The sequence below is a fragment of the Phyllobates terribilis genome, unplaced genomic scaffold (assembly GCF_046119375.1).
Source record: "Phyllobates terribilis strain yellow unplaced genomic scaffold, ASM4611937v1 Scaffold_2__4_contigs__length_985480577, whole genome shotgun sequence".
NCBI classification, from domain to species: Eukaryota; Metazoa; Chordata; class Amphibia; order Anura; family Dendrobatidae; genus Phyllobates; species Phyllobates terribilis.
In genome coordinates, this window is record NW_027362762.1 from 50,031,087 (window position 1) to 50,057,059 (window position 25,973).

At 43.4% G+C, this 25,973-nt stretch overlaps 1 protein-coding gene across 3 annotated transcripts in view; it reads right to left on the reverse strand.

The window, feature by feature from the left end:
- The window catches only part of GDPD4 (glycerophosphodiester phosphodiesterase domain containing 4), a 105,881-nt gene that overhangs the window by 45,802 nt on the left and 34,106 nt on the right, over nucleotides 1-25,973 (reverse strand). For all 3 annotated transcript variants that reach the window (XM_073661658.1, XM_073661653.1, XM_073661665.1), the window contains 5 exons: nucleotides 9,304-9,513; nucleotides 8,592-8,695; nucleotides 6,751-6,844; nucleotides 1,624-1,683; nucleotides 1,129-1,227 (listed from right to left, as the gene is read on the reverse strand). In XM_073661658.1, the coding sequence (XP_073517759.1) occupies nucleotides 1,129-1,227; nucleotides 1,624-1,683; nucleotides 6,751-6,844; nucleotides 8,592-8,695; nucleotides 9,304-9,486 (540 nt within the window). In that variant the 5' untranslated portion in view covers nucleotides 9,487-9,513. The remainder of the gene's footprint in view (nucleotides 1-1,128; nucleotides 1,228-1,623; nucleotides 1,684-6,750; nucleotides 6,845-8,591; nucleotides 8,696-9,303; nucleotides 9,514-25,973) is intronic.

A 25,973-nucleotide genomic window follows, 5' to 3' on the forward strand; every position in this document is an offset into this window, starting at 1 on the left:
AGAGCTGCACTCACTATTCTGCTGGTGCAGTCACTGTGTACATACATTACTGATCCGGAGTTACATCCTGTATTATACTCCAGAGCTGCACTCACTATTCTGCTGGTGCAGTCACTGTGTACATACATTACATTACTGATCCTGAGTTACATCCTGTATTATCCTCCAGAGCTGCACTCACTATTCTGCTGGTGCAGTTACTGTGTACATACATTACATTACTGATCCTGTACTGATCCGGAGTTACATCCTGTATTATACTCCAGAGCTGCACTCACTATTCTGCTGGTGCAGTCACTGTGTACATACATTACTGATCCGGAGTTACATCCTGTATTATACTCCAGAGCTGCACTCACTATTCTGCTGGTGCAGTCACTGTGTACATACATTACATTACTGATCCTGAGTTACATCCTGTATTATACTCCAGAGCTGCACTCACTATTCTGCTGGTGCAGTTACTGTGTACATACATTACATTACTGATCCTGTACTGATCCGGAGTTACATCCTGTATTATACTCCAGAGCTGCACTCACTATTCTGCTGGTGCAGTCACTGTGTACATACATTACTGATCCGGAGTTACATCCTGTATTATACTCCAGAGCTGCACTCACTATTCTGCTGGTGCAGTCACTGTGTACATACATTACATTACTGATCCTGAGTTACATCCTGTATTATACCCCAGGGCTGCACTCACTATTCTGCTGGTGTAGTCACTGTGTACATACATTACATTACTGATCCTGAGTTACATCCTGTATTATACTCCAGAGCTGCACTCACTATTCTGCTGGTGCAGTCACTGTGTACATACATTACATTACTGATCCTGAGTTACATCCTGTATTATACTCCAGAGCTGCACTCACTATTCTGCTGGTGCAGTCACTGTGTACATACATTGCATTACTGATCCTGAGTTACATCCTGTATTATACTCCAGAGCTGCACTCACTATTCTGCTGGTGCAGTCACTGTGTACATACATTACATTACTGATCCTGAGTTACATCCTGTATTATACCCCAGAGCTGCACTCACTATTCTGCTGGTGGTAATGTCATTATATTAGAAATGGCAGAATTTTTCATGTCCCCTTTGTAAACCAATGCTTACCTGGAAGGAGAGGCGAACGGCTGCCCATTCCTCACCCCATAAATTAGACAAAACAGCAAGGGCAGCAATAAAGAAAATAAAGACAAACAGCATCCCGCCCTGGCAAAGGGAAAACACATTGGTCAGAAGCAAATACAAAATATGCCATTGGGACAAATAAGAATCATCTTGCTGTTTTCGGTCCAAGCCCCCCCCCTCCCCCTGCTTATTTGCTAATTTACATTTCTATATCCCCTGTATAGATTCAGAATTACTGTACATGAGAATATTGCGTCTGCCGGCAGCCACCACTAGGGGGAGCTCAGGAACACAACTCGATAATACATCAGCATGCGGTAAGCTCCTTAGCTCCCCCTAGTGGTGGGTGCTAGCAGACAGAATATTATCACATAACTCTGCCGGTGGAGAGGTTTTGGAGCTTTGTATGAGTAAAGGGATCTCTGACTACTATAAATAACATTGTAATCAGTGCATAAGATTACTGTCAGTAATTACCTTGTGGCTCCAGTGCAGGTAAAGCTGCTGACCCTCTGAGAGCAGACATACTGCCAAAACCTAAAAAAATATATAAAAAAAAAAACCTTTTTATTAATCCAGTGACAATGTATGCCAAAGATAATAAGATAGACACAAATCAAATTTGAATGTCACCCAGCTTTCCCACAGTCCTGAATTTTACCACTCAGAAGTCTGAAAAAGCTGAGTGACAGCCGCCTGTAGCATATGTAATGGCAGCTATGCCAGGTGGCTTTCATGGCAGAGCGGACTATGGCTCGCATCTTGGCCGCTGCGTGAAGCTTTACCTTCAAGACGTCTTTACTTAGAATCACTTTTTGAAACTTTTTGAAACTTTTAGGACTCACTACAACTTTTTTAATACACTTTTAATTTTGCTGTCAGTGAACGGAAACATGGTTGTGTAACACAAAACCAGTACATGCCAAATCCATATCACAGGTGAGGGTTTGCTACAGTTGTATCTGTGAGCAGATTGGGCTCCAGTCTGATGCATTTTTCCCTGTTGATACATTTCAGGAGAGGAGAAGGTTTTATTCTATATTCACAGCACCTGAAATACAGCAATTTAATCAGACCGTCCACATCGTGAAACGCTTTCTGTTCACCTCATTCTCTATAACAGAAGCCGTGAACTCTGTAGGAGAAAGTCCCCCGGCCCATAGGAGAAGGACAAAGTGTAAGGTGAACCGTCACCGCACCGGAAGATCAGCAGAGGCCGGAATATTCTTACCCTCATCGTAAATGGTATAAAAATATCTAACCCCTGCGTCTACAACATAACAAGGGAGGAAGTCAGAACTTTTTATAACTTTTTATGATGAGTAAAAAAATATACACCAACAAGTCCAAAATAGATTTTATGTGACATTGCAGAGTCGCTATTGTGTTACACACAGAAAGAAAATCCCCGGTAACCAGTGTCCTCCGCATCACAGGAAGGGCAAGGAGTCAGAACAATCAAAGCTATCACAGGAGAGCAAAACAGATCACATAGAATCTACAAAAAGTATGTCACTTTGTAACTATATTATATTACATTTACATCCTGTATTATACCCCAGAGCTGCACTCACTATTCTGCTGGTGCAGTCAATGTGTACATACATTACTGATCCTGAGTGACATCCTGTATTATACTCCAGAGCTGCACTCACTATTCTGCTGGTGCAGTCACTGTGTACATACATTACATTACTGATCCTGAGTTACATCCTGTATTATACTCCAGAGCTGCACTCACTATTCTGCTGGTGCAGTCACTGTGTACATACATTACATTACTGATCCTGAGTTACATCCTGTATTATACTCCAGAGCTGCACTCACTATTCTGCTGGTGCAGTCACTGTGTACATACATTACATTACTGATCCTGAGTTACATCCTGTATTATACTCCAGAGCTGCACTCACTATTCTGCTGGTGCAGTCACTGTGTACATACATTACTGATCCTGAGTTACATCCTGTATTATACTCCAGAGCTGCACTCACTATTCTGCTGGTGGAGTCACAGTGTACATACATTACATTACTGATCCTGAGTTACATCCTGTATTATACTCCAGAGCTCCACTCACTATTCTGCTGGTGCAGTGACTGTGTACATACATTACATTACTGATCCTGTACTGATCCGGAGTTACACCCTGTATTATACCCTCAGAGCTGCACTCACTATTCTGCTGGTGCAGTCACTGTGTACATACATTACTGATCCTGAGTTACATCCTGTATTATACTCCAGAGCTGCACTCACTATTCTGCTGGTGGAGTCACAGTGTACATACATTACATTACTGATCCTGAGTTACATCCTGTATTATACTCCAGAGCTGCATTCACTATTCTGCTGGTGCAGTCACTGTGTACATACATTACATTACTGATCCTGAGTTACATCCTGTATTATACTCCAGAGCTGCACTCACTATTCTGCTGGTGCAGTGACTGTGTACATACATTACATTACTGATCCTGTACTGATCCTGAGTTACATCCTGTATTATACTCCAGAGCTGCACTCACTATTCTGCTGGTGCAGTCACTGTGTACATACATTACATTACTGATTCTGAGTTACATCCTGTATTATACTCCAGAGCTGCATTCACTATTCTGCTGGTGCAGTCACTGTGTACATACATTACATTACTGATTCTGAGTTACATCCTGTATTATACTCCAGAGCTGCATTCACTATTCTGCTGGTGCAGTCACTGTGTACATACATTACATTACTGATCCTGAGTTACATCCTGTATTATACTCCAGAGCTGCACTCACTATTCTGCTGGTGCAGTCACTGTGTACATACATTACATTACTGATTCTCAGTTACATCCTGTATTATACTCCAGAGCTACACTCACTATTCTGGTGGTGCAGTCACTGTGTACATACATTACATTACTGATCCTGAGTTACCTCCTGTATTATACTCCAGAGCTGCACTCACTATTCTGCTGGTGCAGTCACTGTGTACATACATTACATTACTGATTCTGAGTTACATCCTGTATTATACTCCAGAGCTGCATTCACTATTCTGCTGGTGCAGTCACTGTGTACATACATTACATTACTGATCCTGAGTTACATCCTGTATTATACTCCAGAGCTGCACTCACTATTCTGCTGGTGCAGTCACTGTGTACATACATTACATTACTGATCCTGAGTTACATCCTGTATTATACTCCAGAGCTGCACTCACTATTCTGCTAGTGCAGTCACTGTGTACATACATTACATTACTGATTCTGTACTGATCCTGAGTTACATCCTGTATTATACTCCAGAGCTGCAATCACCATTCTGCTAGTGCAGTCACTGTGTACATACATTACATTACTGATCCTGAGTTACATCCTGTATTATACTCCAGAGCTGCACTCACTATTCTGCTAGTGCAGTCACTGTGTACATACATTACATTACTGATTCTGTACTGATCCTGAGTTACATCCTGTATTATACTCCAGAGCTGCACTCACTATTCTGCTGGTGCAGTCACTGTGTACATACATTACATTACTGATCCTGTATTGATCCTGAGTTACATCCTGTATTATACACCAGAGCTGCACTCACTATTCTGCTGGTGCAGTCAATGTGTACATACATTTCATTACTGATCCTGAGTTACATCCTGTATTATACTCCAGAGCTGCACTCACTATTCTGCTGGTGCAGTCACTGTGTACATACATTATATTACTGATCCTGAGTTACATCCTGTATTATACTCCAGAGCTGCACTCACTATTCTGCTGGTGCAGTCACTGTGTACATACATTACATTACTGATCCTGTATTGATCCTGAGTTACATCCTGTATTATACTCCAGAGCTGCACTCACTATTCTGCTGGTGCAGTCACTGTGTACATACATTACATTACTGATCCTGTACTGATCCTGAGTTACATCCTGTATTATACTCCAGAGCTGCACTCACTATTCTGCTGGTGCAGTCACTGTGTACATACATTACATTACTGATCCTGTACTGATCCTGAGTTACATCCTGTATTATACCCCAGAGCTGCACTCACTATTCTGCTGGTGCAGTCACTGTGTACATACATTACATTACTGATCCTGAGTTACATCCTGTATTATACACCAGAGCTGCACTCACTATTCTGCTGGTGCAGTCACTGTGTACATACATTACATTACTGATCCTGAGTTACATCCTGTATTATGCTCCAGAGCTGCACTCACTATTCTGCTGGTGCAGTCACTGTGTACATACATTACATTACTGATCCTGCGTTACATCCTGTATTATCCTCCAGAGCTGCACTCACTATTCTGCTGGTGGAGTCACTGTGTACATACATTACATTACTGATCCTGTACTGATCCTGAGTTACATCCTGTATTATTCTCCAGAGCTGCACTCACTATTCTGCTGGCGCAGTCACTGTGTACATACATTACATTACTGATCCTGTATTGATCCTGAGTTACCTCCTGTATTATACTCCAGAGCTGCACTCACTATTCTGCTGGTGCAGTCACTGTGTACATACATTACATTACTGATCCTGAGTTACTTCCTGTATTATACTCCAGAGCTGCACTCACTATTCTGCTGGTGCAGTCACTGTGTACATACATTACATTACTGATCCTGTATTGATCCTGAGTTACCTCCTGTATTATACTCCAGAGCTGCACTCACTATTCTGCTGGTGCAGTCACTGTGTACATATATTACATTACTGATCCTGAGTTACATCCTGTATTATACTCCAGAGCTGCACTCACTATTCTGCTGGTGCAGTCACGGTGTACATACATTACATTACTGATCCTGAGTTACATCCTGTATTATCCTCCAGAGCTGCACTCACTATTCTGCTGGTGCAGTCACTGTGTACATACATTACATTACTGATCCTGTATTGATCCTGAGTTACCTCCTGTATTATCCTCCAGAGCTGCACTCACTATTCTGCTGGTGCAGTCACTGTGTACACACATTACATTACTGATCCTGAGTTACATCCTGTATTATACTCCAGAGCTGCACTCACTATTCTGCTGGTGCTGTCACTGTGTACATACATTACTGATCCTGTACGGATCCTGAGTTACATCCTGTATTATACTCCAGAGCTGTACTCACTATTCTGCTGGTGCAGTCACTGTGTACATATATTACATTACTGATCCTGAGTTACCTCCTGTATTATACTCCAGAGCTGCACTCACTATTCTGCTGGTGCAGTCACTGTGTACATACATTACTTCTCCTAGTTTATACGATATGTTTGCAGTTATCTGTATTTGTTGCAGGTTCTGTCAGGTCCATTTCTGCCCTTTGTTGGACACAGTACAGTTTCTGGTGTCGGCCGTCCCAGCGCTGTGAGTGAGGTGGGCTGCCACACTGGTCATTTCCATAGCCCAGCCAGCCCCCTTTAAACTCATTTACAGATAATTTACTATGACTTTTATGTAACTGATATTAGCCGTTACTGATAACTTTCTGCGATGCAGTAATGGCATTTTACATTCCGTGCATGCCCCTTTAAATCTAATTTTTTTTGTCAGTTTCCAAAATAATCAAAAATAAGCTCCACTTGCACACTTACCACTAATATTGCTATGTAGGTGAACAGCACGGCCACCACCACCAGGATCAGTAAGGACCACAAGAACCAGTATCCCAGCCCCTTATAGGAGTACCTGGAGGGGAGAACAGAGAAACATGTTGTTTTTTTGTGCAATGTACAAACTCTCAAAGAACCCAAAAAATACTTATTTATTGACCCATCAGTCACATATCATCATCCCCAAATCTAACATTAATGCCCCAATGTATCCAAATGTCAGACAAGTCAATAGATAGTGTTATCTACTGTATATAGAGGAGTTATCAGACATTGTACAGGAAGAGGAGGAGGTGAGCTGTGACATCACCTATTGTGAATGGTGGATCCTGTGTTATCTACTGTATATAGAGGAGTTATCAGACATTATACAAGAAGAGGAGGAGGTGAGCTGTGACATCACCTATTATGAATGGTGGATCCTGTGTTATCTGCTGTATATGGAGGTGTTATCAGTCATTGTAAAGGAGGAGGAGGTGAGCTGTGACATCACCTATTGTGAATGGTGGATCCTGTGTTATCTACTGTATATAGAGGTGTTATCAGTCATTGTATAGGAGGAGGAGAAGTTGAGCTGTGACATCACCTATTGTGAATGGTGGATCCTGTGTTATCTACTGTACATAGAGGAGTTATCACACATTATACAGGAAGAGGAGGAGGTGAGCTGTGACATCACCTATTGTGAATGGTGGATCCTGTGTTGTATCTACTGTATATAGAGGAGTTATCACACATTATACAGGAAGAGGAGGAGGAGACCTGTGACATCACCTATTGTGAATGGTGGATCCTGTGTTATCTACTGTATATAGAGGTGTTATCAGTCATTGTACAGGAGGAGGAGGAGATGAGCTGTGACATCGCCTATTATGAATGGTGGATACTACTGTATATAGAGGTGTTATCAGCCATTGTACAGGAGGAGGAGGTGGTGAGCTGTGACATCACTTATTGTGAATGATGGATCTTGTGTTATCTACCGTATATAGAGGTGTTATCAGTCATTGTACAGGAGGAGGAGGTGAGCTGTGCTATCACCTATTGTGAATGGTGGATTCTGTGTTATCTACTGTATATAGAGGTGTTATCAGTCATTGTAGAGGAGGAGGAGGTGAGCTGTGACATCACCTATTGTGAATGGTGGATCCTGTTTTATCTACTGTATATAGAGGTGTTATCAGTCATTGTACAGAGGAGGTGAGCTGTGACATCATCTATTGTGAATGGTGAATCCTGTGTTATCTACTGTATATAGAGGTGTTATCAGTCATTGTAGAGGAGGAGGAGGTGAGCTGTGACATCACCTATTGTGAATGGTGGATCCTGTGCTATCTACTGTATATAGAGGTGTTATCAGTCATTGGACAGGAGGAGGAGGTGAGCTGTGACATCACCTATTGTGAATGGTGGATCCTGTGTTATCCACTGTATATAGAGGTGTTATCAGTCATTGGACAGGAGGAGGAGGTGAGCCGTGACATCACCTATTGTGAATGGTGGATCCTGTGTTTTATCTACTGTATATAGAGGTGTTATCAGTCAGTGTACAGGAGGAGGAGGTGAGCTGTGACATCACCTATTGTGAATGGTGGATCCTGTGTTAGCTACTGTATATAGAGGTGTTATCAGTCATTGTACAGGAGGAGGAGGAGGTGAGCTGTGACATCACCTATTGTGAGTGGTGGATCCTGTGTTATCTACTGTATATAGAGGTGTCATCAGTCAGTGTATCACTATGAGACCTCATCCTTGCCCCATTCTCCCTGTGCCCCTGTAATGCCCCATATTCTGTGCCTATTCTTATCTCACATATCACTTACCAATCAAAGTCATTGTAGTCGTTCTTTGCTTCCCCCCAGAAATACAAGAAAACTAAAGCCAGACAAAAAGCCGCAACCAGGAGGAGGAAGAACACCGACTCCCTCTACAAACAGAAACACACATCATTACACCCTAAGGAAAGGGGGACTGAAGACCTCTAAAAGGACAAATACTATGCCCTGGATCCTGACAACCTACCCCTCACATATCTGGCGGTATTATTTAGCTGGTATATAGCAGTATTAGTCGGCACTCTATAGCTCTGCCATTTCAGCATTTATGGCACTGTTATGATGTATATATTTACTGAATGGCGCTACTATATCAGCACTATATGGGGGTATTGTGTGGGCATATAATGACACTGTTATTGGGCACTGTTTACTAGTATTGGCACTGTATAGTATATGTACCGTATGGCACTGTTGCATATATACTGTTGTTGAGCACTACGCATTAAGATATTATTTGTGCGCTATATGGCACTATTATTGGGGCCATACTATTCACTATGATCTTTCCGCCAAAAATTAGCGCAGTGCCCGGTTATTTTTTCATGAGGATAGTATACACATAAGTGTCACTATGGAAATCCAGGAGGATATAGAGATTGATGCGTGAATGCAGCTCTGGATGTGACTAGAGCAGAAATCAACATTTGCAGGGTGAAAGGTAAGAATGTGATAAGTCGGTGTTCTGGACGCGTCTTACCCCTTTGCAGCAGCACTGGCCCGGCTCCGTCTTCTGGCGCTGGTACCTCTTCCATCGGCAGCTGTAGAGACCGGCCAGCAGCGAGATGAAAGGCTGGTGCTCGTAATGCTGCAGGAGACGTCTGCGCACAATCTTCAGCTTCCCCAGCTTCAGCCTCCTGAGAGTGGTGGAGGAGCTCCCCATTGGTGATAACTCACATCTTCCTCATGTCTGCAACATAAGAACGCAATGGAAGATATGATTCCTAAGGGGCATGCAGAGATCAGGAATATATTGGGGGGCTTATGTATGAGGAGCCATAATTGTGGGGATCTAAACTCAACGATCTGGAGTACAAGGGCGCCTGGTTCCCTATAGTGGAGAAGTGGTGGTCCTATGCAGTGCATACAGAGATGGCCATCCATCACTAAGTAGCTCCGCCCACTGGACTCCTAGAAGGAGCATTGATTTAAATGAAAATGTATGATATTCTGTAGATGATCCCTTATATCCATCTTCTCAGCCCCTCCCTGTTCTAACCAGCTGCCCATAGATGTTCCCTTATATTCATCTTCTCAGCCCCTCCTGCTCTAACCGGCTGCCCATAGATGCTCCATTATATCCATCTTCTCAGCTCCTCCGGCTCTATAACCGGTTCCCTTATATCCATCTTCTCAGCTCCTCCTGCTCTATAACCGGCTGCCCATAGATGTTCCCTTATATCCATCTTCTCAGCTCCTCCTGCTCTAACCAGCTGCCCATAGATGTTTCCTTATATACATCTTCTCAGCTCCTCCTGCTCTACAACCGGCTGCCCATAGATGTTCCCTTATATCCATCTTCTCAGCTCCTCCTGCTCTAACCGGCTGCCCATAGATGTTCCCTTATGTTGCCCATCTTCTCAGCTCCTCTTGCTCTACAACCAGCTGCCCATAGATGTTCCCTTATATCCATCTTCTCAGCTCCTCCTGCTCTAACCGGCGGCCCATAGATGTTCCCTTATATCCATCTTCTCAGCCCCTCCTGTTCTAACCAGCTGCCCATAGATGTTCCCTTATATCCATCTTCTCAGCTCCTCCTGCTCTAACCGGCTGCCCATAGATGTTCCCTTATGTTGCCCATCTTCTCAGCTCCTCTTGCTCTACAACTGGCTGCCCATAGATGTTCCCTTATATACATCTTCTCAGCTACTCCTGCTCTAACCGGCGGCCCATAGATGTTCCCTTATATCCATCTTCTCAGCCCCTCCTGTTCTAACCAGCTGCCCATAGATGTTCCCTTATATCCATCTTCTCAGCTCCTCCTGCTCAAACCGGCTGCCTACAGATGTTCCCTTATATCCATCTTCTCAGCTCCCCTTGCTGTATAACCAGCTGCCCATAGATGTTCCCTTATATCCATCTTCTCAGCTCCTCCTGCTCTAACCGGCTGCCCATAGATGTTCCCTTATATCCATCTTCTCAGCTCCTCCTTCTTTATAACCAGCTGCCCATAGATGTTCCCTTATATCCATCTTCTCAGCTCCTCCTTCTTTATAACCGGCTGCCCATAGATGTTCCCTTATATCCATCTTCTCAGCTCCCCTTGCTGTATAACCGGCTGCCCATAGATGTTCCCTTATATCCATCTTCTCAGCTCCTCCTGCTCTAACCGGCTGCCCATAGATGTTCCCTTATATCCATCTTCTCAGCTCCTCCTGCTCTATAACAGGCTGCCCATAGATGTTCCCTTATATCCATCTTCTCAGCTCCTCCTGCTCTATAACCGGCTGCCCATAGATGTTCCCTTATATCCATCTTCTCAGCTCCTTCTGCTCTATAACCGGCTGCCCATAGATGTTCCCTTATATCCATCTTCTCAGCCCTTCCTGCTCTAACCGGCTGCCCATAGATGTTCCCTTATATCCATCTTCTCAGCTCCTCCTGCTCTACAACCTGCTGCCCATAGATGTTCCCTTATATCCATCTTCTCAGCTCCTCCTGCTCTAACCGGCTGCCCATAGATGTTCCCTTGTATCCATCTTCTCAGCCCCTCCTGTTCTAACCAGCTGCCCATAGATGATCCCTTATATCCATCTTCTCAGCTCCTCCTGCTCTATAACCATCAGCTCATAGATGTTCCCTTCTATCCATCTTCTCAGCTCTTCCTGCTCTAATCGGCTGCCCATAGATGTTCCCTTATATGCATCTTCTCAGCTTCCCCTGCTCTATAACCGACTGCCCATAGATGTTCCCTTATATCCATCTTCTCAGCATCTCCTGCTCTATAACAGGCTGCCCATAGATGTTCCCTTATATCCATCTTCTCAGCTCCTTCTGCTCTATAACCGACTGCCCATAGATGTTCCCTTATATCCATCTTCTGAGCTCCCCCTGCTCTATAACCGACTGCCCATAGATGTTCCCTTATATCCATCTTCTGAGCTCCCCCTGCTCTATAACCGGCTGCCCATAGATGTTCCCTTATATCCATCTTCTCAGCTCTTCCTGCTTTAACCGGCTGCCCATAGATGTTCCCTTATATCCATCTTCTCAGCTCTTCCTGCTCTATAACTGGCTGCCCATAGATGTTCCCTTATATCCATCTTCTCAGCTCCCCCTGCTCTATAACCGGCTGCCCATAGATGTTCCCTTATATCCATCTTCTCAGCTCCTCCTGCTCTAACCGGCTGCCCATAGATGTTCCCTTATATCCATCTTCTCAGCTCCTCATGCTCTATAACCGGCTGCCCATAGATGTTCCCTTATATCCATCTTCTCAGCTCTTCCTGCTTTAACCGGCTGCCCATAGATGTTCCATTATATCCATCTTCTCAGCTCCTCCTGCTTTAAAACCGGCTGCCCATAGATGTTCTCTTATATCCATCTTCTCAGCTCCCCCTGCTCTATAATCGGCTGCCCATAGATGTTCCCTTATATCCATCTTCTCAGCTCCTCCTGCTCTATAACCGACTGCCCATAGATGTTCCCTTATATCCATCTTCTCAGCTCCACCTGCTCTATAACCGGCTGCCCATAGATGTTCCCTTATATCCATCTTCTCAGCTCCTCCTGCTGTAGAACCGGCTGCCCATAGATGTTCCCTTATATCCATCTTCTCAGCTCCTCCTGCTGTATAACCGGCAGCCCATAGATGTTCCCTTATATCCATCTTCTCAGCTCCTCCTGCTCTATAACCGGCTGCCCATAGATGTTCCCTTATATCCATCTTCTCAGCTCCTCCTGCTCTATAACCGGCTGCCCATAGATGTTCCCTTATATCCATCTTCTCAGCTCCTCCTGCTCTATAACCGGCTGCCCAGAGATGTTCCCTTATATCCATCTTCTCAGCTCCTCTTGCTGTATAGCCGGCTGCCCATAGATGTTCCCTTATATCCATCTTCTCAGCTCCTCTTGCTGTATAACCGGCTGCCCATAGATGTTCGCTTATATCCGTCTTCTCAGCTCCTTCTGCTCTATAACCGGCTGCCCATAGATGTTCCCTTATATCCATCTTCTCAGCTCCTCCTGCTGTATAACCGGCAGCCCATAGATGTTCCCTTATATCCATCTTCTCAGCTCCTCCTGCTCTATAACCGGCTGCCCATAGATGTTCCCTTATATCCATCTTCTCAGCTCCTCCTGCTCTATAACCGGCTGCCCATAGATGTTCCCTTATATCCATCTTCTCAGCTCCTCCTGCTCTATAACCGGCTGCCCATAGATGTTCCCTTATATCCATCTTCTCAGCTCCTCTTGCTGTATAGCCGGCTGCCCATAGATGTTCCCTTATATCCATCTTCTCAGCTCCTCTTGCTGTATAACCGGCTGCCCATAGATGTTCGCTTATATCCGTCTTCTCAGCTCCTTCTGCTCTATAACCGGCTGCCCATAGATGTTCCCTTATATCCATCTTCTCAGCTCCTCTTGCTGTATAGCCGGCTGCCCATAGATGTTCCCTTATATCCATCTTCTCAGCTCTTCCTGACCTAACTGGCTGCCCATGGATGTTCCCTTATATCCATCTTCTCAGCTCCTCCTGCTCTATAACCGGCTGCCCATAGATGTTCCCTTATATCCATCTTCTCAGCTCCTCCTGCTGTATAACCGGCTGCCCATAGATGTTCCCTTATATCCATCTTCTCAGCTCCTCCTGCTCTATAACCGGCTGCCCATAGATGTTCCCTTATATCCATCTTCTCAGCTCCTCCTGCTGTATAACCGGCTGCCCATAGATGTTCCCTTATATCCATCTTCTCAGCTCTTCCTGCTTTAACCGGCTGCCCATAGATGTTCCCTTATATCCATCTTCTCAGCTCCTCCTGCTGTATAACCGGCTGCCCATAGATGTTCGCTTATATCCGTCTTCTCAGCTCATTCTGCTCTATAACCGGCTGCCCATAGATGTTCCATTATATCCATCTTCTCAGCTCCTTCTGCTCTATAACCGGCTGCCCATAGATGTTCCATTATATCCATCTTCTCAGCTCCTTCTGCTCTATAACCGGCTGCCCATAGATGTTCCCTTATATCCATCTTCTCAGCTCCTCTTGCTGTATAGCCGGCTGCCCATAGATGTTCCCTTATATCCATCTTCTCAGCTCCTTCTGCTCTATAACCGGCTGCCCATAGATGTTCCATTATATCCATCTTCTCAGCTCCTTCTGCTCTATAACCGGCTGCCCATAGATGTTCCATTATATCCATCTTCTCAGCTCCTTCTGCTCTATAACCGGCTGCCCATAGATGTTCCATTATATCCATCTTCTCAGCTCCTTCTGCTCTATAACCGGCTGCCCATAGATGTTCCCTTATATCCATCTTCTCAGCTCCTCTTGCTGTATAGCCGGCTGCCCATAGATGTTCCCTTATATCCATCTTCTCAGCTCTTCCTGACCTAACTGGCTGCCCATGGATGTTCCCTTATATCCATCTTCTCAGCTCCTCCTGCTCTATAACCGGCTGCCCATAGATGTTCCCTTATATCCATCTTCTCAGCTCCTCCTGCTGTATAACCGGCTGCCCATAGATGTTCCCTTATATCCATCTTCTCAGCTCCTCCTGCTCTATAACCGGCTGCCCATAGATGTTCCCTTATATCCATCTTCTCAGCTCCTCCTGCTGTATAACCGGCTGCCCATAGATGTTCGCTTATATCCGTCTTCTCAGCTCATTCTGCTCTATAACCGGCTGCCCATAGATGTTCGCTTATATCCGTCTTCTCAGCTCATTCTGCTCTATAACCGGCTGCCCATAGATGTTCCATTATATCCATCTTCTCAGCTCCTTCTGCTCTATAACCGGCTGCACATAGATGTTCCCTTATATCCATCTTCTCAGCTCTTCCTGATCTAACTGGCTGCCCATGGATGTTCCCTTAAACCAACTCTATCGATCTTGAAAGAGAAGCAGGAGATTTGGAGAAACCCTATACAGTTAGAGGCTGTCTTTATTTAAAGGGACACTATCAGATGAACCCTGGTAATGGGGGAATTCCTGCTGGAAGTCTCCTACTTAGAGCAATTCCTAAAAGTTGGAAACTAGGACCAACCGTGGAATTCTCCATGGGAAAAAGGGCAACTGCAACTAATTAGCAAAAAAAGAATCTTCTTTCATAGAAAGGGGAAACTGTCTCTCTAGTGCCACCTATTGATGGTAACTGCCCTATAACTCAATATCCTACCCTTTAACAAACCATTGGCCATCACTTGGAATACTTGTCCCCCCTAGAGCTGCATCCAAGGCATCAGATCCAGAAAAACAGTCTCCTGCTGGGGTGAGAGCTCCAAAACAAATGTCTGAAGACAGTTTTCTGCAAGCCTAATATCTATGGTCATGTTGCAAGACTTGTTAAAGGGATCAAGCCTACAGCTTCCCCCAATTGGTGGCACTAAAGAGATATTTTACTCTGGACTTTTAGGGATGCACAGACTTACTGCCCCCATCCCCAACAATTACATAAAGCTTCCTTAGGTGCATATACCAGTATAATAAGTCCAGGAACTGTCCCAATTCTCATGCTCTGTATTTTTTTAAGTGGGTGGTTCATTTTTATTAGCATTCTGCCAACACTACATGTGCTGTAACTTCCTTTCCTGACTTCTAAGCTATGTTTCTCCTGCCATTGTTAAATTGGTTGCATCAAACTGAAAGCCTGTCTCTCTCTTAAGTCTGTATGAAATTTAATAAACATGAGAGCAAGAGTAGAGACAAAAATCCTCCCCCACTTCCTGTAGAGAGATAAAGACCTGCCTCCACTTCCTGTAGAGAGATAAAGACCTGCCTCCACTTCCTGTAGAGAGATAAAGATCCGCCTCCACTTCCTGTAGAGAGATAAAGACCTGCCTCCACTTCCTGTAGAGAGATAAAGATCCGCCTCCACTTCCTGTACAGAGATAAAGACCTGCCTCCACTTCCTGTAGAGAGATAAAGACCTGCCTCCACTTCCTGTAGAGAGATAAAGACCCGCCTCCACTTCCTATAGAGAGAGAAAGACTCGTCCTCACTTCCATTAGAGAGATAAAAACCCGTCCCCACTTCCTGTAGAGAAATAAAGACAAGCCCCACTTCTTGTAGAGAGATAAAGACCCGCCCTTACTTCTTGTAGAGAGATAAAGACCCTCCTCCACTTCCTGTAGAGAGATAAAGACCCGCCCCTACTTCTTGTAGAGAGAAAAAAGACCGGCTTCCACTTCCTGTAGAGAGATAAAGACCCGCCTCCACTTCCTGTAGAGAGATAAAGACCCGCCCCTACTTCTTGTAGAGAGATAAAGACAAACCTCCACTTCCTGTAGAGAGATAAAAACTCGCCCCTACTTCCTGCAGAGAGACAAAGACACGCCCCACTTCTTGTAGAGAGATAAAGACCCGCCTCCACTTCCTGTAGAGAGATAAAGACCCGCCCCCACTTCCTGCAGAGAGATAAAGGCCCGCCTCTACTTCCTGTAGAGAGATAAAGATCGGCCTCTACTTCCTGTAGAGAGATAAAGACCCGCCTCACTTCCAGTAGAGATAAAGACCTGCCCCTACTTCCTGTAGAGAGATAAAAACCTGTCCCCACTTCCTGTAGAGAGATAAAGACCAGCCTCTACTTCCTGTAGAGAGATAAAGATCTGCCTCTACTTCCTGTAGAGAGATAAAGACCTGCCGCCACTTCCTGTAGAGAGATAAAGACCGGCCTCTACTTCCTGTAGAGAGATAAAGATCTGCCTCTACTTCCTGTAGAGAGATAAAGACCTGCCTCTACTTCCTGTAGAAAGATAAAGATCGGCCTCTACTTCCTGTAGAGAGATAAAGATCGGCCTCTACTTCCTGTAGAGAGATAAAGATCGGCCTCTACTTCCTGTAGAGAGATAAAGATCTGCCTCTACTTCCTGTAGCGAGATAAAAATCTGCCTCTACTTCCTGCAGAGATAAAAATCTGCCTCTACTTCCTGTAGAGATAAAGACCCGCCCCTACTTCCTGTAGAGAGATAAAGACCCGCTCCTACTTCCTGTAGAGAGATAAAAACCCGCCCCCACTTCCTGTAGAGAGATAAAGACCCGCCTCTACTTCCTGTAGAGAGATAAAAATCTGCCTCTACTTCCTGTAGAGAGATAAAAACCCGCCCCTACTTCCTGTAGAGAGATAAAGACTCGCCTCCACTTCCTGTAGAGAGATAAAAATCTGCCTCTACTTCCTGTAGAGAGATAAAAACCCGCCCCTACTTCCTGTATAGAGATAAAGACCCGCCTCTACTTCCTGTAGAGAGATAAAGACAAACCTCCACTTCCTGTAGAGAGACAAAGACCCGCCCCACTTCTTGTAGAGAGATAAAGAACCGCCTCCACTTCCTGTAGAGAGATAAAGACCTGCCCCACTTCTTGTAGAGAGATAAAGGCCCGCCTCTACTTCCTGTAGAGAGATAAAGATCGGCCTCTACTTCCTGTAGAGAGATAAAGACCGGCCTCACTTCCTGTAGAGATAAAGACCAGCCCCTACTTCCTGTAGAGAGATAAAAACCTGTCCCCACTTCCTGTAGAGAGATAAAGACCCGCCTCTACTTCCTGTAGAGAGATAAAGATCTGCCTCTACTTCCTGTAGAAAGATAAAGACCTGCCGCCACTTCCTGTAGAGAGATAAAGACCGGCCTCTACTTCCTGTAGAGAGATAAAGATCTGCCTCTACTTCCTGTAGAGAGATAAAGACCTGCCTCTACTTCCTGTAGAGAGATAAAGATTGGCCTCTACTTCCTGTAGAGAGATAAAGATCGGCCTCTACTTCCTGTAGAGAGATAAAGATCTGCCTCTACTTCCTGTAGAGAGATAAAGATCTGCCTCTACTTCCTGTAGCGAGATAAAAATCTGCCTCTACTTCCTGTAGAGAGATAAAAATCTGCCTCTACTTCCTGTAGAGAGATAAAGACCCGCCCCTACTTCCTGTAGAGAGATAAAGACCCGCTCCTACTTCCTGTAGAGAGATAAAAACCCGCCCCCACTTCCTGCAGAGACATAAAGACCCGCCTCTACTTCCTGTAGAGAGATAAAGACCGGCCTCTACTTCCTGTAGAGAGATAAAGATCTGCCTCTACTTCCTGTAGAGAGATAAAGACCTGCCTCTACTTCCTGTAGAAAGATAAAGATCGGCCTCTACTTCCTGTAGAGAGATAAAGATCGGCCTCTACTTCCTGTAGAGAGATAAAGACCTGCCGCCACTTCCTGTAGAGAGATAAAGACCGGCCTCTACTTCCTGTAGAGAGATAAAGATCTGCCTCTACTTCCTGTAGAGAGATAAAGACCTGCCTCTACTTCCTGTAGAAAGATAAAGATCGGCCTCTACTTCCTGTAGAGAGATAAAGATCGGCCTCTACTTCCTGTAGAGAGATAAAGATCGGCCTCTACTTCCTGTAGAGAGATAAAGATCTGCCTCTACTTCCTGTAGAGAGATACAGATCTGCCTCTACTTCCTGTAGCGAGATAAAAATCTGCCTCTACTTCCTGTAGAGAGATAAAAATCTGCCTCTACTTCCTGTAGAGATAAAGACCCGCCCCTACTTCCTGTAGAGAGATAAAGACACGCTCCTACTTCCTGTAGAGAGATAAAAACCCGCCCCCACTTCCTGTAGAGATAAAGACCCGCCTCTACTTCCTGTAGAGAGATAAAAATCTGCCTCTACTTCCTGTAGAGAGATAAAAACCCGCCCCTACTTCCTGTAGAGAGATAAAGACTCGCCTCCACTTCCTGTAGAGAGATAAAAATCTGCCTCTACTTTCTGTAGAGAGATAAAAACCCGCCCCTACTTCCTGTATAGAGATAAAGACCCGCCTCTACTTCCTGTAGAGAGATAAAGACAAACCTCCACTTCCTGTATACAGATAAAGACTCGCCCCTACTTCCTGCAGAGAGACAAAGACCCGCCCCATTTCTTGTAGAGAGATAAAGACCCGCCTCCACTTCCTGTAGAGAGATAAAGACCTGCCCCACTTCTTGTAGAGAGATAAAGACCCGCCCCCACTTCCTGCAGAGAGATAAAGGCCCACCTCGACTTCATGTAGAGATAAAGATCGGCCTCTACTTCCTGTAGAGAGATAAAGACCCTCCTCACTTCCTGTAGAGATAAAGACCAGCCCCTACTTCCTGTAGAGAGATAAAAACCTGTCCCCACTTCCTGTAGAGAGATAAAGATCCGCCTCTACTTCCTGTAGAGAGATAAAGATCTGCCTCTACTTCCTGTAGAGAGATAAAGACCTGCCGCCACTTCCTGTAGACAGATAAAGACCGGCCTCTACTTCCTGTAGAGAGATAAAGATCTGCCTCTACTTCCTGTAGAGAGATAAAGACCTGCCTCTACTTCCTGTAGAGAGATAAAGATCGGCCTCTATTTCCTGTAGAGAGATAAAGATCGGCCTCTACTTCCTGTAGAGAGATAAAGATCGGCCTCTACTTCCTGTAGAGAGATAAAGATCTGCCTCTACTTCCTGTAGAGAGATAAAGATCTGCCTCTACTTCCTGTAGCGAGATAAAAATCTGCCTCTACTTCCTGTAGAGAGATAAAAATCTGCCTCTACTTCCTGTAGAGAGATAAAGACCCGCCCCTACTTCCTGTAGAGAGATAAAGACCTGCTCCTACTTCCTGTAGAGAGATAAAAACCCGCCCCCACTTCCTTTAGAGAGATAAAGACCCGCCTCTACTTCCTGTAGAGAGATAAAAATCTGCCTCTACTTCCTGTAGAGAGATAAAAACCCGCCCCTACTTCCTGTAGAGAGATAAAGACTCGCCTCCACGTCCTGTAGAGAGATAAAAATCTGCCTATACTTCCTGTAGAGAGATAAAAACCCGCCCCTACTTCCTGTATAGAGATAAAGACCCGCCTCTACTTCCTGTAGAGAGATAAAAATCTGTCTCTACTTCCTGTAGAGAGATAAAGACCCACCTCTACTTCCTGTAGACAAAGACCCGTCTCCTCTTCCTGTAGAGAGATAAAGACTCGCCTCTACTTCCTGTAGAGAGATATAAACCCGCCCCTACTTCCTGTAGAGAGATAAAGACTCGCCTCCACTTCCTGTAGAGAGATAAAGACCGGCCTCTACTTCCTGTAGAGAGATAAAGATCTGCCTCTACTTCCTGTAGAGAGATAAAGACCTGCCTCTACTTCCTGTAGAAAGATAAAGATCGACCTCTACTTCCTGTAGAGAGATAAAGATCGGCCTCTACTTCCTGTAGAGAGATAAAGATCGGTCTCTACTTCCTGTAGAGAGATAAAGACCTGCCGCCACTTCCTGTAGAGAGATAAAGACCGGCCTCTACTTCCTGTAGAGAGATAAAGATCTGCCTCTACTTCCTGCAGAGAGATAAAGACCTGCCACTACTTCCTGTAGAAAGATAAAGATCGGCCTCTACTTCGTGTAGAGAGATAAAGATCGGCCTCTACTTCCTGTAGAGAGATAAAGATCGGCCTCTACTTCCTGTAGAGAGATAAAGATCTGCCTCTACTTCCTGTAGAGAGATACAGATCTGCCTCTACTTCCTGTAGCGAGATAAAAATCTGCCTCTACTTCCTGTAGAGAGATAAAAATCTGCCTCTACTTCCTGTAGAGAGATAAAGACCCGCCCCTACTTCCTGTAGAGAGATAAAGACCCGCTCCTACTTCCTGTAGAGATAAAAACCCGCCCCCACTTCCTGTAGAGAGATAAAGACCCGCCTCTACTTCCTGTAGAGAGATAAAAATCTGCCTCTACTTCCTGTGGAGATAAAAACCCGCCCCTACTTCCTGTAGAGAGATAAAGACTCGCCTCCACTTCCTGTAGAGAGATAAAAATCTGCCTCTACTTCCTGTAGAGAGATAAAAACCCGCCCCTACTTCCTGTATAGAGATAAAGACCCGCCTCTACTTCCTGTAGAGAGATAAAGACAAACCTCCACTTCCTGTAGAGAGATAAAGACTCGCCCCTACTTCCTGCAGAGAGACAAAGACCCGCCCCACTTCTTGTAGAGAGATAAAGACCCGCCTTCACTTCCTGTAGAGAGATAAAGACCTGCCCCACTTCTTGTAGAGAGATAAAGACCCGCCCCCACTTCCTGCAGAGAGATAAAGGCCCGCCTCGACTTCCTGTAGAGATAAAGATCGGCCTCTACTTCCTGTAGAGAGATAAAGACCCTCCTCACTTCCTGTAGAGATAAAGACCAGCCCATACTTCCTGTAGAGAGATAAAAACCTGTCCCCACTTCCTGTAGAGAGATAAAGACCCGCCTCTACTTCCTGTAGAGAGATAAAGATCTGCCTCTACTTCCTGTAGAGAGATAAAGACCTGCCGCCACTTCCTGTAGACAGATAAAGACCGGCCTCTACTTCCTGTAGAGAGATAAAGATCTGCCTCTACTTCCTGTAGAGAGATAAAGACCTGCCTCTACTTCCTGTAGAGAGATAAAGATCGGCCTCTACTTCCTGTAGAGAGATAAATATCGGCCTCTACTTCCTGTAGAGAGATAAAGATCGGCCTCTACTTCCTGTAGAGAGATAAAGATCTGCCTCTACTTCCTGTAGAGAGATAAAGATCTGCCTCTACTTCCTGTAGCGAGATAAAAATCTGCCTCTACTTCCTGTAGAGAGATAAAAATCTGCCTCTACTTCCTGTAGAGAGATAAAGACCCGCCCCTACTTCCTGTAGAGAGATAAAGACCCGCTCCTACTTCCTGTAGAGAGATAAAAACCCGCCCCCACTTCCTGTAGAGAGATAAAGACCCGCCTCTACTTCCTGTAGAGAGATAAAAATCTGCCTCTACTTCCTGTAGAGAGATAAAAACCCGCCCCTACTTCCTGTAGAGAGATAAAGACTCGCCTCCACTTCCTGTAGAGAGATAAAAATCTGCCTCTACTTCCTGTAGAGAGATAAAAACCCGCCCCTACTTCCTGTATAGATAAAGACCCGCCTCTACTTCCTGTAGAGAGATAAAAATCTGCCTCTACTTCCTGTAGAGAGATAAAGACCCGCCTCTACTTCCTGTAGACAGATAAAGACCGGTCTCCTCTTCCTGTAGAGAGATAAAGACTCGCCTCTACTTCCTGTAGAGAGATATAAACCCACCCCTACTTCCTGTAGAGAGATAAAGACTCGCCTCCACTTCCTGTAGAGACATAAAAATCTGCCTCTACTTCCTGTAGAGAGATAAAAACCCGCCCCTACTTCCTGTATAGAGATAAAGACCCGCCTCTACTTCCTGTAGAGAGATAAAAATCTGCCTCTACTTCCTGTAGAGAGATAAAGACCCGCCTCTACTTCCTGTAGAGAGATAAAGACCCGCCTCTACTTCCTGTAGAGAGATAAAAATCTGCCTCTACTTCCTGTAGAGAGATAAAGACCCGCCTCTACTTCCTGTAGAGAGATAAAAATCTGCCTCTACTTCCTGTAGAGAGATAAAAACCCGCCCCTACTTCCTGTAGAGAGATAAAGACCCGCCCCTACTTCCTGTAGACAGATAAAGACCCGCCTCTACTTCCTGTAGACAGATAAAGACCAGTCTCCTCTTCCTGTAGAGAGATAAAGACTCGCCTCTACTTCCTGTAGAGAGATATAAACCCGCCCCTACTTCCTGTAGAGAGATAAAGACTCGCCTCCACTTCCTGTAGAGATAAAAATCTGCCTCTACTTCCTGTATAGAGATAAAGACCCGCCCCTACTTCCTGTAGAGAGATAAAAATCTGCCTCTACTTCCTGTAGAAAGATAAAGACCCGCCTCTACTTCCTGTAGAGAGATAAAGATCCGTCTCCACTTCCTGATAAAGACTCAGTATAATGGCAGCCAACTTTGTTATAACCTGAAAACAGACAGAACTGATGCGCAGTCTGAATTAAACACTAGAGATTTCTGTGATATTTTGGGCTGGATCGGTGAGAATGGTCCTCCGATGACGGGCGGTGACCTGATATTGGAATGTGCTGCACATTCTGTCCTTCATGATGTTGATGAGTTAATTGCACAAATCTGTAATTAATTGTGGCCGTTCTCATCTTTCAGCTCACTGGGCGTTTTACCATGTGGAGAAATAATTTAGGGCCTTTATTTTTGTGTTTTATGCTCCAGTCACAACCAAAGCTGCATTCAAGGTTCAGACAACCTGACAGTGTCTGCCAACTGAAGCTTCACACTCATAATAACAATTTCACAGGGTCAAACAATGATGAGCCCGGCCTTATGTGACTCCCAAATCAATCAGATACAGTCCTACGTACAACACGGGAGCTGGAATCGCGTATCACCATTAGCTCATAGCCAAGGCCTAAATGATACAGAACAATAGCTGTGCAGCAAATAAAGAGACAGATGCCAGATTACTGTCTCTTTAAATAATCAAGCTATGAAGCATTGCCTTTTGGAGCTCACCTGACCTGTAAAGATTTACAGATAGGGCATTTATCCAAAGTCTGACACTTAATATTGCACCTTTAATCTCTATTTCCATTCATAACCCTGTTGCTGTATTAACATACCAATTGTGTTCAGACTGGCTTGAAAACATTAAGAGAAAATGGAGTCTGTTCTACAACTAAAAAAAGGAGTAATACTTTATCAAATAGCATGAAAAAAACATATAGATGAATAAAAATGTATCAGTTGAAAGTACTATGTGGATTAATACTACCCCTATAGATAAGAATATAATTACTTATAACTGCTATATTACTGCCCCCTATGTACAAGAATATAACTACTATAATACTGCTCCCTATGTACAAGAATATAACTACTATAATACTGCTCCCTATGTACAAGAATATAACTACTATAATACTGCCCCTATGTACAAGAATATAACTACTATAATACTGCCCCCTATGTACAAGAATATAACTACTATAATACTGCCCCCTATGTACAAGAGTATAACTACTATAATACTGCTCGTATGTACAATAATATAACTACTATAATACTGCCCCTATGTACAAGAATATAACTACTATAATACTGCCCCCTATGTACAAGAATATAACTACTATAATACTGCCCCCTATGTACAAGAATATAACTACTATAATACTGCCCCTATGTACAAGAATATAACTACTATAATACTGCCCCCTATGTACAAGAATATAACTACTATAATACTGCCCCCTATGTACAAGAATATAACTACTATAATACTGCCCCTATGTACAAGAATATAACTACTATAATACTGCCCCCTATGTACAAGAATATAACTACTATAATACTGCCCCCTATGTACAAGAATATAACTACTATAATAGTGCCACCTATGTACAAGAATATAACTACTATAATAGTGCTCCTATGTACAAGAATATAACTACTATAATACTGTCCCTATGTACAAGAATATAACTACTATAATACTGCTCCTATGTACAAGAATATAACTACTATAATACTGCCCCTATGTACAAGAATATAACTACTATAATACTGCTCCTATGTACAAGAATATAACTACTATAATACTGCCCCTATGTACAAGAATATAACTACTATAATACTGCCCCTATGTACAAGAATAGAACTACTATAATACTGCTCCTATGTACAAGAATATAACTACTATAATACTGCCCCTATGTACAAGAATATAACTACTATAATACTGCCCCTATGTACAAGAATATAACTACTATAATACTGCCCCCTATGTACAAGAATATAACTACTATAATACAGCCCCCTATGTACAAGAATATAACTACTATAATACTGCCCCCTATGTACAAGACTATAACTACTATAATACTGCCCCTATGTACAAGAATATAACTACTATAATACTGCCCCTATGTACAAGAATATAACTACTATAATACTGCCCCTATGTACAAGAATATAACTACTATAATACTGCCCCCTATGTACAAGAATATAACTACTATAATACAGCCCCCTATGTACAAGAATATAACTACTATAATACTGCCCCCTATGTACAAGACTATAACTACTATAATACTGCCCCTATGTACAAGAATATAACTACTATAATACTGCCCCCTATGTACAAGAATATAACTACTATAATACTGCTCCTATGTACAAGAATATAACTACTATAATACTGCCCCTATGTACAAGAATATAACTACTATAATACTGCCCCTATGTACAAGAATATAACTACTATAATACTGCCCCCTATGTACAAGAATATAACTACTATAATACAGCCCCCTATGTACAAGAATATAACTACTATAATACTGCCCCCTATGTACAAGAATATAACTACTATAATACAGCCCCCTATGTACAAGAATATAACTACTATAATACTGCCCCTATGTACAAGAATATAACTACTATAATACTGCCCCTATGTACAAGAATATAACTACTATAATACTGCCCCCTATGTACAAGAATATAACTACTATAATACTGCCCCCTATGTACAAGAATATAACTACTATAATACTGCCCCTATGTACAAGAATATAACTACTATAATACTGCCCCCTATGTACAAGAATATAACTACTATAATACTGCCCCCTATGTACAAGAATATAACTACTATAATAGTGCCACCTATGTACAAGAATATAACTACTATAATAGTGCTCCTATGTACAAGAATATAACTACTATAATACTGTCCCTATGTACAAGAATATAACTACTATAATACTGCTCCTATGTACAAGAATATAACTACTATAATACTGCCCCTATGTACAAGAATAAAACTACTATAATACTGCTCCTATGTACAAGAATATAACTACTATAATACTGCCCCTATGTACAAGAATATAACTACTATAATACTGCCCCTATGTACAAGAATAGAACTACTATAATACTGCTCCTATGTACAAGAATATAACTACTATAATACTGCCCCTATGTACAAGAATATAACTACTATAATACTGCCCCTATGTACAAGAATATAACTACTATAATACTGCCCCCTATGTACAAGAATATAACTACTATAATACAGCCCCCTATGTACAAGAATATAACTACTATAATACTGCCCCCTATGTACAAGACTATAGCTACTATAATACTGCCCCTATGTACAAGAATATAACTACTATAATACTGCCCCTATGTACAAGAATATAACTACTATAATACTGCCCCTATGTACAAGAATATAACTACTATAATACTGCCCCCTATGTACAAGAATATAACTACTATAATACAGCCCCCTATGTACAAGAATATAACTACTATAATACTGCCCCCTATGTACAAGACTATAACTACTAT